General features: G+C 35.5%; 1 protein-coding gene and 1 pseudogene across 1 annotated transcript; one reads left to right on the top strand and one right to left on the bottom strand.

Moving 5' to 3' along the window:
• Positions 1 to 943: 943 nt before the first annotated feature.
• Positions 944 to 3,070, top strand: LOC111808692 (annotated as a pseudogene).
• A 5,761-nt stretch (positions 3,071 to 8,831) lies between these two features.
• Positions 8,832 to 10,474, bottom strand: LOC111808092 (dof zinc finger protein 1-like). The gene is made up of 2 exons (XM_023693896.1): positions 10,370 to 10,474; positions 8,832 to 9,951 (listed from the first exon to the last, which is right to left on the bottom strand). The coding sequence occupies exons 1-2, from the start codon at positions 10,391 to 10,393 to the stop codon at positions 9,133 to 9,135; spliced, it is 843 nt and encodes a 280-aa protein (XP_023549664.1). The 5' UTR covers positions 10,394 to 10,474; the 3' UTR covers positions 8,832 to 9,132.
• Between the last annotated feature and the right edge of the window lie 9,184 nt (positions 10,475 to 19,658).

Here is a 19,658-nt window from a genome sequence, read left to right as displayed (position 1 = left end):
TAAAAAAAAAAAAAAAACCCTACTCCTCTCTTTCCCTTCAGAAACTTCCTAAAAGGAAAAACCCGACATACGAATGATTAAACAACACAGAATAAACGTAAAGAGATTGAAATAACGATACGGGGTTAGAAATCTAAATACCAAATGGCACGAAAGAGGTATGTAATTATGAATTATTACAAATTTAGGGTGATGAAAATGTAATGGAAAAATGATATGAGTGGAGAATAAGAAGATCGCATGAACTCCCAGGTGAAAGCAAAGGCAGCAGAGATTGGTATTAGTTAGGCACGAAACCAAAGGAAGTTGCATCACTATGATGAGGCTTTGGCTTCTGCTGCGGCTTCTGCTATTGCTTCTGCACCGCCACCTACCAACCCTACTTTCTTTGTGGTTTCTGTTAGTTTTAAATGGAAACTACAAAACACACTTACCCAAGGGAATNACCATTACTTTGAATTCAACATGTTTTAGACCTAATTTAATTTTTTAGAGGGTAAACTTTTTCAATCCAATAAATACTTATCAATAATGAATTCGCCTAATCTAATCATAAAATATTCACCTTACGTTGATTCAAATTGTTCGAGTAATTTAATAAAAATAAATTGATAACTTGTTTTTAAATACCGATTTAGATGACTTAGTTCTTCGAGTAACTATTTTAACGCTCTAATACACATAAAATAATTTTTAAAAAACAAACAACAAAAACAAGATGCCAAATTTAAAAAGTTCTCACTACAGGTTATATTTTTCTAAACAGTCTGGTTGTGCTAATATTCTATGTAAATCCAACCATTTCATTTACAACCCAAAATTTAACCCTTGAAATAATAACAATAATAGTAATAAATCCCTTTCCTATTTTTGATTCCTAAATTATCCTATAAAATCCTTTGTCCCCCAATCTAAAAATCATAAACTCGCAAACAAAATTCATCATGGATCTTCCTCCAAAACCCACAAAACTCAATGTAATGTTTCTTCTTCTTTCTCTTTGAATTTCATTTTCTTTTTCTTTGTTTTCTTTCCATTGATCTTGTGGGCCTCGCTTGTTCTTCTACTTTCATTGGTTTTTGTCTGGAATCACTTCAAATGATTGTGGGTTTTTGTTCAAAACCCCGAATGGTTTATTGAAGAACTTTTTTTCCCGTGGATCCTTACTATTCTCGATCAAATTCGAAAATGTAACCAACAAAAAGAGATTGAATCATCTTTGATTTTTTTCGGTAGGTTACAGCAGCGAGAATCTCGGTCGTGATCGTACTGGCATTGGTGAGCTTAGCCACCGTGGACGCTATGAATCCGCGTCTAAGTTCGAACTCCCTGGAATTTCAGGCGATCAATTGTCGGAAACACTCAGCGTTGTTAACGGAGTTTGGCGGCGTCGGCGACGGAGTAACTTCAAATACTCACGCGTTCCGAAAAGCGATTGAACATCTCAGCACAATGGCGGCAGATGGCGGAGCTCAATTGGTCGTGCCGCCGAAAAAATGGCTAACCGGAAGGTTTAATCTGACTAGCCATTTCACACTTTTTATCGATAAAGAAGCTAAAATTCTTGCATCCCAGGTTCGACCTATCGAGTATTTTATTTTTATAAACCTAACACCTTTGGGAGTGGTGATTTGAATTTTAATCTTTAATCCAAAATAAATGAGTTAGATTTGTTCCTCATAATTTAATGGTGCAGAATTAATCAGAATGGCCACTTGTGAAAATTCTCCCATCTCATGGGAAGGGAAGAGATGCTCCTAATGGACGGTACAGCAGCCTCATCTTTGGAACTAATTCACCGATGTGGTTATCACCGGTGATTATTATTTTCTTACCTTTTAACATGGTTTGCAAAATTATAATTGGCTTCAATGCTATCATAATTAAATAAAAAAAATTAAGGTAACTAAAAACATAAGAAAAACATTTATAGAAAATAAAGTTGGGTTGGTGGCATAGTGCAGGTAACAACCGTACAATCTACGGGCAGGGATCTTCTTGGTGTGAAAAGTTTAAGAAAGGGGAGCTCAAGGTAACACGGTCATATGTGATCGACATCATGTACTCTAATTAAATCCAGATCTCGAATCTCACTTTGATTGACTCACCTTCTTGGTTCGTCCATCCGATTTATAGCAGGTTTGGCTATTTGGCTTCAGTCCCATTATCCTTGTATTTTAGGATTATGCTTTAAAAAAAGTATTCAAATTACTCCGACCAAAAAGAATTTTTAATTATATATCATAATATGGGTGAAAAATGCAAAAATGTGATTATCCAAGGGCTCACCATCTTGGCTCTAGTCACTGTACCCAACACCGACGAAATCAATTCAGGTTCCCTTCTTCTTCTCCTTTAAAACCTTAGGGTTCTTTTCTTCCTCAATCCCTCTCCCTAGTTCTCCATTCAATTTATCAGATTCTTGTTCCAACACTCGAATCGAAGACTGCTACATTGTCTCCGATGACGATTGTATCGCCATCAAGAGCGGATGGGACCAATACGGTATCAAGTTCGGAATGCTGACCGAGGATCTCGTTATTCTCCACCTCACTTACATCTCACCAGATTCTGCAGGTATTGCCCTTGGCAGCGAAATGTCCGGCGAAATCCGGTACGTCAAGATCGAAAACGTTATAGCAATCAACAAACAGTCTGCCGTCAGAATCAAAACCGCTCGCGGACGAGGCGGTTTCGTCAAGGACATTTTCGTCCGAAGAATGTTTCTATCCACGATGAAATACGTCTTCTGGATAACTGGAGACTACAAATCGCATGCGGATGACAAGTTCGATCCCTCGACATTGCCATTGATTAAGAACATTAATTACAGAGATATGGTGGCCGAGAATGTTAATATGTCGACAAATTTTGCAGGATTTCAGGAGATCCATTCACGGATATTTGTGCTTCGAATGTAAAGATTGGATTGTCGGTGACGCCTAAAAAGTTGCAGTGGAGCTGTACGAACATTGAGGGATTTAGTAGCGATGTGGATCCGCCGCCATGTGCTCCGCTGGCTAAGGCAGCGAAAAGCGATGGATGTGACTTTCCCGAAGATCAGTGCTGATTGAGAATGTTCAGTTCGAATCATGCTTGGTTGAAATTCCTACCATTTCGTAAAGACTTTATATTTTTTTTTATTCTATGGAATAAATGATAATGATTACCATTGTTCTCAAAGAGTAAGGATATCTCTTAACTCGACAATTGATATCAAATGTGGATCACTATTTACTATGCAAAAATGCATATAAGTAGAGATATCTCCGGCTAATTAGTTCGTAAAGAATTATTCCACAAATGAAACATTATTCACTATTTCCTAAATTGCATAGTCAAGTTATGCCTCTTAATACCATTGCGGTGAATGTGGATCGAACACGTTACCTTCAAATATTCAATCTAACGCTCTCCCAACTGAGCTATCCTCGTTATTTACCAATGTAAAAATGCAGAAGAGAGATATCCCCGCTAATTAGTTGAGTTATGCTTAACTCGACAATTGATTACAATCAAAAGTAATATGTGTAACTTTCTATCAAAGTTTAAATCGTAAAGAAATATTTCACAAATAAAACATTCACTATTTATTAGATTGCATAGTCAAGTTGTGCATCTTGAAACCACTGCGGTGAATATGGATCGAACATATGACCTTCAGTCTGACTCTCTCCCTATCTTTTCAAAGTTTAAATCGTAAATTAATACTCTTTATTAAGGTCAAAATAGTCTAACTAAGACTCTCAACACCATTGCAGTGAATGTGGATCAAACACGTGACCTTCAGATCTTCAGTCTAACGTTCTTCCAACTGAGCTATCCCAACAATTTTATATAATAAAAATGCATAAGTAGGACTATCCACGTTGTGTACGCAATTGGTTAACTTTGTTGTCAAAATTTAAATCCTAAAGAAATATTAAACAAAGAAAATATTCACTATTATTAAGATCAAATAGTCTAATTAAGCCTTTCGACACCAATGCAGTGAACGTGGATCGAACAAAGTTTAAATCGTAAAGAATATTTCACAAAGAAAATATTGCAGAGTCAAGTTATGGCTCTCGATACCATTGCGGTGAATGTGGATCGAACGTGACCTTCAGATCTCTAGTCTAACGCTCTCCCAACTGAGTTATCCCCGCTGTTTATTAATGTAAAAATGCATAAGTAGAGTTATCCCCTAATTAGTTGAATATGCATAAATCCTCAATTTATTACCATCAAAATTAATAATGGGTAACTTTGTTATCAAAGTTTAAAATCGCAAATAACTTCCCCTTTTCCCATTGCAAGAATTATGAAATTAAAAATAATAAATAAAGTTTTCTAAGAACTTATCAATAAGTGCAATTTATAACAACTTCATCGGCTACTTCAACCATGTAAATGTTCACTTCTTAACCTCCAAATAGTCCTTCCTCAATCGAATTAGCTTGTAGCACATGACTAATGGTTGAATCAAGCCTATCCAATTTTGTAAATGAAGAATGAATGCTTGTTGAATATTTTTGGTTTTTGATCGTGTAATTGGTATAGTTGGAACATTTAGAACGCTGTGATCCTTATCACGAACTTTCATCAAGGATAAATTGGTGACACGATCAGGTAAGTGATCTTACTGTTGAAGTTAGGTAGTTGAATAATGTATGATAGTGCATGTCCCGTAGCCCCTACCATGTTGTTTGTGTTATGTGTGTATATTCTATGTATGACATATGATTCTATGATATGTATGCATGTGATATCCATTAATATGCCAGTTGTAAATGAAATGAATTACTGTGTACGTCATGTTATGTATTGCCATGTAAAGTTATGTGCTGGATCATATGATGATTGTCATGTATGCACCATGCATATATAAAATATGTAATGGATGAAAAGAGAAAAGAAATAAGATTAATGTTATGTTAGGAATGAAAATCATGGGACCTCATGCATGTTTGTATGCCATGTGTATCGGGATACTTCCCCCATTATGTTATGTTAGTACGGACGCGTACGTTTGATATTTATGTTCGCCGTGATATCATGCAGGTCTTTCCTTTTTTGAGACATCAGGTGACGTGTAATGCATTGTGCCCGACCAAGCCAGACTTAGGGGGTACGCATACGAGCCAGCTTAGTGGGCCCATGTGCTCGTACATGGACCGTGTATGGAGAAATACTATGCATCCAATCCTGCTCGGGAGTAAAGGAGTCTAAGGTCATGTTATGTTTTTAAAAGATAGGTCTCACTCATGTATTGTATGTGATTGAATTACTAACCCCAACAATGGGGTGACTTACTGAGTATTTCATAAAATACTCAAGTCATGTGCTACCCTTGTATTTTTCAGGTAAAGGTAAAGCCCGCATGCACGGACGACGGTGAATGGTGAAAAGACCATGGAAGTAAGAATTGGGTTGTAGATCGCATTGAATCTCAATTAGTAGGTGATAGGTGTTTTTAATGCAGTTTGTTTTACATTTAAACTATGTTATGTTTAATTTCGTGTTTTGAACTAAATATGTAAGTCAATGGCTTTACTATAAAGGTATTATTATGAATTTCAACATATGTACTTACATGGTATGACGTTACTAGTTAGGTTAAGCAAATTAGGGATATTACATTTCAGTTGTTGACATTACACTCCCCAACTCTTTGTATTGGCCACCTCATGTGGCAATCGTTGTAGTGACGTTTCTCTCTGTCTTCCCGTATCTTCATTCTTTTGTTGCCTTCATATCTAGCCGGGTGCTCCTTCTTGAACAAATGTTATTCTTGACATCTATTGTGACGTCATCCACCTTAGGCAAGAGGGGATAGTTCAAGAAATTCACGTGTCCTCGCTTCTTGGAGCATGAGTGAGCAACTCATTCTCTCATGCTCTACCCCACTCAACTTTAGTTGCCTCTCTTACAACAATGTCGTCCCCCATAAGGACTTTCGTTGTGCACAATCTGGTACTTGGCCAGAGCATGCCTCAACTAACCCTGAATTCTTTGCTTGCAACTATTGCCATTATTTCTATCATGTAATGACGTCTTCAAGGAATTTGTGAATCTTCTCCTACGGAGTCTATAGAGACAAAATTCATGAAGTTTTTGTTAGGATTAAAGGATAGAATCGAAGGATCAAGCGTTCTGAAAAATACACGAGTTTACCTTTAGTTTGGCCCTCGATTTTCTCCTCTCTTGTGGCTCATTCATGCGCATGACGCCCATAGAGCTCGAGCTTATCCCTCAATGAAATAAATCCCCAAAACCAATAAATTGAACAATGAACTAGGAAATTAAAACAAGAAATGAACTTTTTTTTGGAAATGAACAATGAACTTTGTTTGGAAATGAACAATGGTAACATTTAGAACATGTTTTTTTATTGAAAAATGAATTGAATTCATCAAACTTTAGAATTAGAACTTAGTTTTTTTGTTTGAGAAAAAAACAACTAAAAAATGTTTTTTTTTTTATTTAAAAGATGAGTCTAAATTCATCAAATTTTAATGTCTCAATCGACCATGCATGTTGGCCACTTCTTTCACATTGGAAGGACTTCAGCTATAAGCCCCACATCACTCTTCCTAGACGGAATTGTGAAGTTAGGAGAAAATCGTGAAAAGTATATATTATGTTATCACTCACGCTTGACTCGATTCCCGCTCCTTAGTTAGTACTGTCTCACTATTTTACCTGTCGCTCAAACTCCGAGTCAAAAATCTAAAAAAAAAAAAAAACCCTACTCCTCTCTTTCCCTTCACGAAACTTCCTAAAAAGAAAAACCCGACATACGAGTGATTAAACAACACAGAATAAACGTAAAGACATTGAAATAACGATACGAGGTTAGAAATCTAAATACCAAATGGCACGAAAGAGGTATGTAATTATGAATTATTACAAATTTAGGGTGATGAAAATGTAATGGAAAAATGATATGAGTGGAGAATAAGAAGATCGCATGAACTCCCAGGTGAAAGCAAAGGCAGCAGAGATTGGTATTAGTTAGGCACGAAACCAAAGGAAGTTGCATCACTATGATGAGGCTTTGGCTTCTGCTGCGGCTTCTGCTATTGCTTCTGCACCGCCACCTACCAACCCTACTTTCTTTGTGGTTTCTGTTAGTTTTAAATGGAAACTACAAAACACACTTACCCAAGGGAATGTTTGGTGGGTCCTCAAAAACAAACAAACCCACTTTTCTTTCTCTTTTTCACTATATGTATGAGTTGTAGGGCATAGTTTTTATTATATTCTCCTCTGGTTGGGGTCAATTTGATGTACTGGTTTTTATTTTATCACGAATTGCATTTGAATAGTCTAAAATACCCATTTGTCGTAACATAGCAGATAAAATACACCGCTCAAATTCACCGCTAGTAGATATTATTTTGTTTTGACTTTCGTTTTTAGGGTTTTCCTTTTTAGGGTTTCCCTCCGGGTTAGGCTATGGAGAGGTTTCCACACCTTTATAAGAAAAGTTTCATTTCTCTCTCCGGTCGAGGTGGAATCTCATAATCCACGTCGACTATGGAGAGGTTTCCATACCCTTGTAACAGGCTAAGCCCACCGCTAGCAGATATTATCCTCACTAGACTTCCTAAGGTTTCAAAAAGTGTCTAAGGAGAAGTTTTTTCATTCTTATAAGAAATGTTTCGTTCCCCTCTCCAACTGAACTGATGTGGGATCTCACAATCCACGTCAACTATGGAGAGGTTTCCACACCCTTATAAGAAAAGCTTCGTTCCCTCTCCAACTGAGGTGGGATCTCACAATCCACCCCTTTACTAGTCCAGTGCCCGGTGACTGGCTCCAATACCATTTGTAACAGCTCAAGTCCACCGCTAGCAGATACTGTCCTCTTTGAACTTCCCCTCAAGGTTTTAAAATGCATCGGAGATGTTTCCACACCCTTATAAGAAATGTTTTGTTCTCCTCTCCAACCAATGTGGGATCTCACAATCCACGTCGGCTAGGAAGAGGTTTCCACACCCTTATAAGGAAAACTTCGTTCCCTCTCCAACCGTGTGGGATCTCACAATCCACCCCCTTGCAGGCCCAGCGTTCCTCACTAACTCACCTCCCAGTGACTGTCTCTGATATCATTTGTAACAGTTCTAAGCCCACCGCTAGCGGATATTTTCCTCTCTAGACTTCCTCTAAAGGTTTCAAAACATGTCTGCTAAAGAGAGGTTTCCACACTCCTATAAGAAATGTTCGTTCCTCTCTCCAATCGATGTGAGATCTCACAATTACATAATTCATTTAGGGATTGACAACTTATCATGGGTAAATTTAATAATAGATGCCAGAGATTGACGAGTTACCCATTTAACAACTTTGGTATTGAACATTCAAAAAACGTAGTACTATCAACCAATAAGTTGGTATTTCTAAGCCTATAACATCAATGGGGAATGTAAAAAGGTTGCCAAGTAGCTCACAAATCAACAAAACAAAGTATTGACTAAACTTAATAAAGGAAGCTAAGCATATAGCATTTGCATCAATCGGATTAGCACAAGTCAAAAAGGTAGGGGGCATAGAGGGTTATTTAAAAAGGACAAAAAGGGAAGGGGAATGCCCTTCATTGGCAATGGGGCCTCAATGATCTGTCTTTTTCAGGTCGTGTGTAAGTAAAGGACTTATTCATGAAATGCAATGCTCTGTGGTGTGATTATTCCTTTCCTTCTTGGGATTCTACCTTGCCTAATCAACTTGACTTTGGCTACCTTTTTTCCATACATGAACATGAATGACATGAAGACACGACCTCTCGATAAGGCCTTTAATTATGTATTTCGGTCGAAATGAATGTTTAAGTGGAAGAAGAATCCGAGTGACCAAAATTTCCTTTTATTTTATGTAATAATCAGGAAAACCTCTAAGAAACTTTTGAAGTTCACCTAAAAACAATGCTTCAAAACCGATACACAAAATAAAAAATGGAGGAGAAACACAAGAAAGGTAAAAGAAAAACCCTATAGTTAGTTTGTTCATCAAACTCCAAACAAAATCACCCCACCACCAACCAACACCAAGCTCTGGTAAAAAAAAAAAAAAAACACACCATTTTTCTTCATCTTTTTTTAGTAACATATCTATTTAAAGTAAAAAAAACAACAGTAAAAGAATGAAATTTTACCATGATCCACCACCCAACATCCCATTCCAAAATCCACCACTTGAATTATCCCCTCCATGCCGACCTCCTCCTCTATTCTGTTCAAATTCATCACTCCCATTACTTTGCTTCAAATCTTGAATTGGAAACATAACAGCCGTCTGATCTTGATGATCTTGATGATGATGATGATTCCCATACCCACCGCCACTCTCAAACCCATCCAGGGAAAAACTTAAGCTTGATGGTTTCAGCTCATTAAATCCAAACCCACCAGCGCCATTGAAGACTCCGGCCGCCGAAGCCGCCGGCGGCGGCGGCGGCGGCGGCGCCATGAAAGAACCGAAAAGGTGAGAAGAAGAAGTAGTAGAAGAAGGAGAAGAAATAGGGTTATTATTATTTGGAGGGAAGATTGCAAGATTGAGATCCTGATGAGCATGGTGGATCATTTTAGGGTTTTGATCAGAGCCGTTGATCTTCTTATCAACTGGTGCTGAAAGTGAAGATCTTTTGTTCTTCCTTGAGCCGCCACCCACTGGAACATTCCTTAAAGAGCCACCTTCCGTCCAATACCTCCGACAAGACTTGCAAAAATACCTCGGCTGAGACAGGCTGTAATTGTTGTAGTAACAGAATTTGGTGTTGGTCGAATTACACCTCGGACAGTTCAAAGCTTGCTCCTTTTGAGGCCTTGCCTTTCTCTCCAACAAATTACCATTATTGTTATTATTATTAATATTAATATTAACATTATTAATATTAATATTACCAGCCTTTGAAGAACTCGACGACTCACCTCCTTCCATTTGTTTAACAACCACTCCACCACCTGCAAACTGATAACCAAATCCACAAAAATCAATCATTTCATCATCAAATTCATGCGTTTTTTTTTTACCCTAATCATAAAAAAAGACTCCATTTCTCAAACCCAGATCAAAAAAAGTGTTTCTCCGACGACCCATCTGATAATTAGAGAAAAAAATTATCTTTTTTCGATGACCCATCAAAGAACTAGAGAAAAAAAGTGTTTTTTCGACGACCCATCTGAAAATTAGAGAAAAAAAAGTGTTTTTTGGATGACCCATATGAGAATTAGAGAAAAAAACATGTTTTTTGGATGAGCCATTAGAGAATTTAGAGGAGTTGATGTAAAGGAAAAGGGAAAGAGAAGCCATGAAATGAAAAGTTAAAAAGCTTAGAAGTAGAGAGGTTAAGAGAGAGAAAGAGGAGGAGGAGAGAGAGAGAGATTACCTGTGGCCAAGGAGGAGTATCCATGGGGATTAAGAAGAGGAAGAGAGAAAAGGGGAAAAGGAAAAGGAAAAGGAAGTGATGAAAAAGGGAAGAAAAGGAGAGAAGAAAAAAGAAGAAATGAAGAAGAAAAATGGTGTGTAAAAGCAAACATGGGATTGGGATCCATTCATATCCATCACTCTTATTTGTCGGCCAACTCACTCTCATTTCAGGGTGTTTTCGTCATTTCACCCTCTCCAACCCTTTTGCTTTATTATTATTATTATTATTATTATTATTATTATTATTATTATTATTATTAAACTAAACTAATCCATGTTTTGGTTCAATCTTGTTCTTCACAGTGCTCACACTGTGGCCACCCCAATTTTCTACGACCATTCATCATGCCAACAACTGCCAATGTTCCCATACCCCATTTCAACGTTAAATTTCTATAATCTTTCTTTAAATCACTATTTTACTTTTTTTTTTTTTTAATTAATTTTATAAGTATCGACCGAATTTCGATCCGTTGCCCGCTTTTTAAAAGCGTTTTTCAAAATTCAAGCTAAATTTTAAAAATCCAAAAATATAGACTACGTTCGATGACAATTTGCTTTTTTTTTACCTTTTTCTTTTATAAAAATAAACTTTAGAGTTCTATCAAACACAAGTGTGACACTCGAGTAAATGAGAGATATATGAATGAATCAATACCATATATGAATGAGAGTGATCCTTAAGGATATGATGCTAAGAAAGCATGGAACTTCAAAATTAAGTGTGCTTAGCTTAAAGTGATTTATGTATTAGGGGAACTCCTAAGGAGTATGTAAGTGAGGATAAAGCATAATGGAGAATCCATGTTGAGTAATAAGTAGGTCACGTGATCATATCGCAGGTGATGCATAAGAATTGTGGGTCCTTAAACTATCGAATCTTTTCAAATCCTCGTTTAAATCCTATACACGGGGCGTTACAATGGCATTAGAGTGGAACATTTTCCAGTCGGATGTAGTTAAAGGATAAACTAAGATGGATGTAACCGCTCAAGCCCAACGTTAGCAGATATTGTCCTTTTTGGAACTTTCCAGCTTTCCCTCAAAGTTATTAAAATGCGTCTGTTAGGGAGAGGTTTTCATACTCTTACCATAGGTGTTTCGTTCTCCTCTCCAACTGATGTGGGATCTCAGAGCTGAAATATCTTATTTGATTACGAATATTTCGATCAAAACAACATAAAAGAGAAGATATATTTGAATGTGAGGTTGTTTCACCAGCTTGGCTTAGGGCTATCTTCTAAGTTTCCACTTTTGAAAGGATGAATTTATTAAATTTCCTTGGTTGGAGAGACATAGAGGAAAGTTGGTAGAAGGTAGGTTGGTATTAAAAGAATAAGGCCATTATGCTATGTGTAATGGCCAATATGAATAATATATCATATGCTCACTCTAATTAAGCTTTCTTAATCACTAATTAACTTATTTTAATCTATCAAAAACAAAAACATCTTTATTTCAAATCCAAAATCTAGCTCACCATAATATTCTTTGTGGAAAGATTTGATACATTTGAGCTAAGCTAATGAATATCTCTCAATGATCGATGACATTGTTTCATAACCGATATATATATTAAAGTTGTAGCAATTGAGATCGTACGTCAAGTTGATAAAAAAAAAAAAAAAAAAAACNAAAAAAACGAAGTCATGTGAGGTACATACCATAATTTCTATGTTATATTATCTTGGACTTCTAAACTTCTGATCTAATTCAGAGAGTTTGTGTAGGAGTGTGCATATAACCTAATAACCTGACAAACTCAGACTATTTAACCCAAATCATAAAAGTTAAATTTGGTTTGATTCTTTTTTCTTTTTTCTTTTTCTTTTTTAACTTTGGTTTGGATTGATTTTTTAAAAAAATAAAAAAATTGGTTTGGTTTGTGGATTGATATTTTTTTTTTTTTTTTTATCGAGTCAACTTGATTTACCTGCAAATACGGTTACAATCCAACTCAGCCCAACCCCGTATTTTTAATAAAATTAAGAATATTTAAACTTGTAATCGATGTTAATAATATGTTATATCATGTAAATGTTTGATATTTTAAATTTTATGAAATTTTAATTATTAATATAATATGTCACGTGAATTAGTAGAATTTTTTAAATAATTTTAAAAAAAATAACTCGACAACCTAATCCAATCCTACCGTTGATTAGATTGTGAGTAATATTTGAATTACTCGGATCACCTACTCGATCAAGTGAATGGTCTAAAAGAATTTGGCAACTCAGCTCACTCAATTCGTGCACACTTCTTAATTAATTTTGTGTATATAATTAATTTTGGTAATTCTTTTTGTTATAAAAAAGAAAATATCATTCTCACCGGCTAATTCCTTATTTAGTAATCCTAATAAAGGAGTCCTTAATTTATTGATATGGATGGAGGGGTCGTTGGAAGAGTGGTACCATGTTAAATAGCCATCCAAGCTCCATTTTTTAAAATATTATATTTTTTTAATTCATCGTTGAAAATGTGACTAAAGATTATAAGGTATATATAAGTAAGAGATATTCTAAAGATATAAGTCATGCACCGGGTTTTTCTGTTTAACGAGGTTGTAACAACCCTAAATTTCTACTTATTCAAAGTCGTTACTAATGTATTGTACTCTTCTAAAATGTGGAATATAACTTTTGAAAGAACATCTCATCTTTAGTATAAATGTCGAAAACATTTAAGACATCTTGTATCTCTAGAAAACACCGTCATGGTCTTACGTGTTTAAACACCAAATACTGAAATTTAGAGAAAATAAAAACAAATATGAAATTATTTAAAACAATGAAATGCAAAACAACTTATTCTAACCTAAGACTATGAATTTAAATATGAGTTTATCCTATGCACGTGCCATAGTCTCTGCTCACGATGTCGCAGTCATCCGTACATGTGCGTCTTGCCTTTACCTGAAAAATGATGTGATACACAGTGTAAGTATTTCGAAGAATACTCAATAAGTGACTCCAATATAGGGGGTCATGCAAATGCAAGCAAATACAATCATGTTCTTGGGACCTATGTTTATCTCATCTAAGTAGCCTCCAGTCTTGGACTACTATGGATGTATGGTACTTCCCTACACACGACCCACGTGTGAGTGTGAATCTCCAAGGAGCTCGCACACCCCCTAGACCCTCTCTGGTCAAGCTACTCTATACTGACATCCGGAGGTCAGCGGAACCCCTAGTGTTACGCTCCTCATAAACACCCTCATCATCATATTGTGCACGTCCGCACTCATCATCTCTAGGGGAAGTATCTCTATGCTTATGAACATACAACATGCATGAGATCCCTCTAAATTTCATCTTATCATCTCTTATGACACAACCCTCTAGTCTCATCTTTTTGTTACATCAAGTAACACATGCTCGTTAATATATTTATATTATATCATTTTCATGTTCTTAGGGTTGTGTCCTATGTCAGTCTATCGACATGATGCAATACGATACTCATCATCATATAGCATGCTTAATATGAAAAACATCACCATATTAACACAAACGTCATGTAGTCATCATATCGCCATAAAGTACATCAAGCATATCAAGTACGTCATACATTGAACTATATATATTACACACATCATCAAGTATCATAACTCATAGATCATCATGTACTAGTATAGTTATTGTTATTTAATTTCTAACTAAAATCCAAATAAGGTAACAANTTACACACATCATGAAGTATCATAACTCATAGATCATCATGTACTAGTATAGTTATTGTTATTTAATTTCTAACTAAAATCCAAATAAGGTAACAAAATCAAGAATAAAATAGATTTAACTAACTAATCTAACAATTTGTGACATCCTAGGATAAATCCACCTAAAATCATTTTAGGGAAGGAGGGTGAGAGATGGAAAGAGAGGTGGTATGTTTTTTTACCGTTGTTTAGGTGGTTCAATAGTATTGTACCACGTGTCAAATCTTTTTTTTTTTCCTTTTATTTTATGAATAACATTTTATATATTTATATTCCAAAGAAAAATAAATTTTATAAAATTTAAAATTTTGATATTTTCAAAAAGTTTATTAAAAATGAAAAAGAAAAAAATGTCATTTAGGTTATAAACCATGTTCTTTTATTTTTAGCTCTCAATTTCAATTAATTAATACAAAAATATATGAAATCTTTGTTAGTTTTAAATTAAATATATTTCACACATCATTATTTTCAACTCACAATTCTCAATTGTTTATAGAAAATAAATGGTAGTTTGCATATGATAAAAAGAAAATAAGAAGAAAATTAAATAATAAAAAAAAATAAAAAAAAATAGATATGTTGGATAATTGATGACCAAAAATAAAATATTGGGTTTCTTTTAAATTTTTTATAAATTATATTTAATTAATTAAATAAAATGTGATTGTAAATTAGAATTAGTATTATTAACGTATTGTTATACAATTTAAATAATTAATCACTAAAAAATTATTTTTACAGTGAAACATGAACTAAAAGTAATATTAAAATGAAATAATTAAATTTAATTACTAAAAATGATTAAATAAGTATAAATTAATTAAAAATATGTACAATAAATAATTATATTACAACTAAAAAATATTATTGCATAAGTTAATTGTTTTCAATCCAAATAATATTTTAAATCAAATTAATTAATTAATTATAAAATAATAATATTAATTAATTAATTAATTAGGTTATATTTTTACCCTTCCCTTCATCGCTAATACTGTTTTTGAATTTAAAAAGGCGAAAGGTGTCAGCCGAGAAATGGGGCGGCGGCGGCCAATAAGATGGAAGCCGGCTGTATATCATGTGGGAGGAGGAGGACACGTGGGAGAAAGGGATTGGGCGGTGATGAACTTGCGGCATTCAACCGGGGAGCGTAACGTGTAATTGACGCGACGTGGAGAATAATTACGTGGGTCCCACTCTGTCAATCACTTCATCATCCACCACCGTTCATTCCACTTTCCTCACGTGCATCTTAGTTCTCGCACGTGCACACCACTCTCACCTTCTCTTCCCCCTTCCATTCAAATCAATTTAGACTATTTATTATATATTTTTTAAAACATATAACTTTTTACATATATATATATATAATTTTTTAAAATCTAATTTCAAAATAAATGCGAAATAGATAATAAATAATTAAAATAAATTATAGAAATTGACACGATAATTAATGGGTAATTTATTAGGAATGCATAATTATCATCGAAAAATATGGTTAAAATTATTTACGTAATCAATTTTTAATAGTAATTCTTCGATATGGGCCCATAAAATTTAAGTGGGCCCACACCCACTAACATGAGGGCCCAAAAGAATTTAAATAATAATTTTTAAATAAATAAATAAGACTTTTGGCTGACCATTTAAGTATTGAGCTAGAAGCTTCCCACATGAGCCAAGCACTTGTGTGGGTGTGGAATTTAAAAAATAATAATAATAATAATTAAAAAAGAAAAAAGGTTATTTAATAATTAATAATAAATTTAATTTCACATCCTCCATAGAATCATTTTCTGCCTAACAACTCATCTTTATTTTAAATTTTAATAACCAAGTGACCAATACCATTGAAGCTTAGTGCTATGATGACCCATCTTTGAAAACAATGGCCAAATTCTTTCTTAATTAATAAATTAAATTCCATTCAAGTTGTGATAAATAAATAAATTATTTATTATTAATATTTTGTGGGTGCTTATGGTTTTGTGCATTCAACCAAACTTCATCTACTCTTTTGCTTATTTTTAAATGATTAATGGTTAGGGAAAATTATATTAATTGTGAGAACAAAAAGCCATTAACTAAGGTTGTTTTGTCCCCTAAATTGGACATGTGAAATGAATGAGGCTTTTTAAAGCTAAGCATCAATCAATTTTATGTGCTTAAAACAAATTTGAGAGAAAGTTCTTAAATGATGGGAATGCACTCGTCGTTCTCGTAAAGGTGTGATTCGATAACATTGTATGTACCATATGAATATATCTGTCTGTGGCTCGAATAGTGTTTAGAGGTTACTACTTTTTGACATAAAATAAAAACGGATTGTTGTAATTTATACAGTAATTTACAAGAAGTTTTGAAGAAAGTTGGGAGATTCCACGTTAGTTGGAGAGGGGAACAAAACACTCTTTACAAGTATGTGGAAACCTTTTCCTAGCAAATGCTTTTTAAAAACTTTGAGGGAATGCTTAAAAGAGAAAGTCAAAAGAGGATAATATCGACCAGCGGTGAGCTTGGAATGTTATAATTAGTATCAGAACCAAAGATCGGGCGGTATGTCTGTGAGGACACTGAACACCGAAAAAGGGTGGATTGTGAGATCCTATATTGATTGAAGAGGAGAACGAGTGCCAGCAAGGATGCTGGCCCCGAATCGGGTGGATTGATAATTTATTTGCAAACTTTATTTATTATTTTAATTCCAGAACTTCTAAAAAAGGGTGGGAAGTTACTCGCCAAAATCATTTAACTTCTTTTTTTTAGGGAACATATGATTTTAGTGAACATTTGAAGGGTAGTGGGGAGCAACTTAACAATCATGACCACTAACTTATTTTGTGGAGAGATTATGAATACCCACCTCGAGATTTTTTAGGAATGAAATTGAGTACTAAAGTTGAGGCTATTTTAGTATAATCCTTGTCATTTTCAAATCAATTTTTGTGGTAGATTGCATCCAAGTCATTCACAAGTTTGATTACGGAGTGAATCAATTTAAAACAAAGTTCGAAATCTTGCTTCTAGATCTTGATCCGTAATCTAATTCTAGCTTTTATCTCTGTGTTGATTTGAATTTTGTACAAAGAAGTGTTAATTTCTTTTCGAAGGATTCTTGTTTCAACCAGAGGTTGTATAATTGGGTTGATGATTAGGATTCTCTTAATCACTTACAAGACTCAAGATAGGGATTCAAGGTTATGTTGTGGCCCATGCCTCTTCTCACTATGCCATGCTCTAGTATCATCATTCTTATGGACATGCACCAACAAAAGGGTAAACACACAACTGTTGTTCAGACCATTCTACTTCCCTAAGGAAAACAAGGAAATTCGAGAGGTTTTCATCCAGATCTGATAGACATGTGGGCATTTTTTACTTTAAGGTCGAGTTGTAGTCCAGGATAGAGCTTTAAACCCCAAGTACCATCGTAATCACTGAGGGGAGTGCCTTGCTAGAACAATTGGATGTTTCGGCATCATGTAGTAGACTGTCCACACAAGAAGAATCTAGAGGCTAACCGTCTAGTCGAGAATTACTTGAGGGGTCGAGGAGTCCAACAACAGTAGGGGCGTGGTGTAGCTCATGCAACCACGGCCAAGAGGGATAATAAGCTCAACATTGTGGTGACGGGTACATTACCCGTCTTTGGACATTTGACATTCACGTTATTTGATTCTAGTTCAATGCGCTCCTTCAATTTCGAGAGATTTGTTGAGCAAGCATACCTAAAACTAGAAACTTTAGAGTACACACTTACAATATCCACACCTGGGGAGAAACGGCTGATGGCTACCCACAGAGTTAAGGAAGGTAGTGTAACAGAGTTCGGATGGGACTTGGATGCTACTTTAATTGTTCTGTGCATACAAGACTTCAATGTCATCCTGCGAAGGATTGGGGGGAGAGAATTGTGGTCTTATTGATTGGGAAACTACATGGTAACCTTCATAGGAGAGCTTTGTGTACAGTAAATTACATCCAAAGGTACCTCGAGAGTTGTCACAGTCGTGAAGATCAAGAAATTAATTCGCAAAGGTGCTTCGGCATTCCTAGCCAATGTGATAGTTGACTGTAGAGTTAAGAGTTACGTTGACAATTTCTTCGGTCCCCATGGTTAGAGAGTTCGAAGATGCCTTCTTTGAAGAGTTGTTTGGGCTGCCTCCGGTCAGAGAAGTCGACTTTGGGATATACTTAGAATGAGGTATCGCACCGATCTCTAAAGCACCTTACGAAACGACATCCACAAAACTCAAGGAATTGATGGAGCAACATCAAGAAATTTTAGATAAGGGTTTCATTTGACCTATTGTCTCGCTGTGGGTAGCTCCTATGTTGTTCATGGAGAAGAAGAATGGAACTTACAATTGTGTATAGGCTGCATGGAGTTGAATAAGGTCACTATTAAGAACAATTATCTATTTTGAGGACTGACGACCTATTTGATCAATTACAAGGTGCAACAATGTTCTCTAAGATTGACCTAAGTTCGGTGTATCATCAATTGAGGATCACATAGGAGGACATATCCAAGATGGCTTTTAGGAGTTGCTATGCACACTATGAGTTTATATTGATGTCATTCAGTCTTACCAATGCGTCAACGATGTTCATGAAACTCATGAACAGGGTGTTTAAGGAGTATCTCAATGCATTTATCATTGTGGTTATCGATGACATCTTGGTGTACTCTAAAGATTTAGATAGAGCATGAAGATCACGTAAAGATGGAACTGACAATCTCGTGGTATATAGAGATGCCTCGAAAAAGAGACTAGGGTGTATACTTATGCAGAATGGAAAAGTAATTGCCCACGATTACGAACACAATTACATATCATAAGAGCCTATAAAGTATCTGTTCAATTAGAAGAATTTGAATAGGAGATAGAGAGTTAGTGAAATATTATGGCATGAAGATTTTGTAACGGCTCAAGCCCACAGTTAGCAAATATTGTCCTCTTTGGGTTTTATCTTTCGCTTTCGGGCTTCCTCTCAAGGTTTTTAAAATGCATCTACTAGGGAGAAGTTTTCACTTGTAAACAATGTTTTGTTCCTCTCTCCAAACAATGTAGGATCTCATAATCCACCTCCTTTAGGGCCCGACGTTCTCGTTGACACTCGTTCCTCTCTCCAATCAATGTTCATTCACAATTCACCCTCTCCTCAGGGCCCAGTATCCTCGTTGGTACACCGCTTAGTGTCTGGCTCTGATACCATTTGTAACGACCCAAGCGCACTATTAGTTGATACTGTCCTCTTTGAGCTTTCCCTCTCGGACTTCCCCTCAAGATTTGTAAAATGCATCTGTTTGGGAAAAGTTTCCACACCTAAAAATAATTCTTTGTTCCCCTCTCCCACCAATGTGGGATCTCACATCATGCAGGAAAAGCTAATATTGTGGTGGATGCCTTGAATAGAAAAATAGTCCACATATCTGTGTTGATCACCAGGCAGAGGGAATTACACAACGAGATTTAGAGGGTCGGTACCAAAGTGGTGGTCAGAGGTGTCACCG

This window comes from Cucurbita pepo, chromosome LG13 (assembly GCF_002806865.2).
Source record: "Cucurbita pepo subsp. pepo cultivar mu-cu-16 chromosome LG13, ASM280686v2, whole genome shotgun sequence".
In the NCBI taxonomy this organism is placed as follows: Eukaryota; Viridiplantae; Streptophyta; class Magnoliopsida; order Cucurbitales; family Cucurbitaceae; genus Cucurbita; species Cucurbita pepo.
Note: the sequence above shows the minus strand (reverse complement) of the source record. Positions and strands in the feature narration are given on the sequence as shown.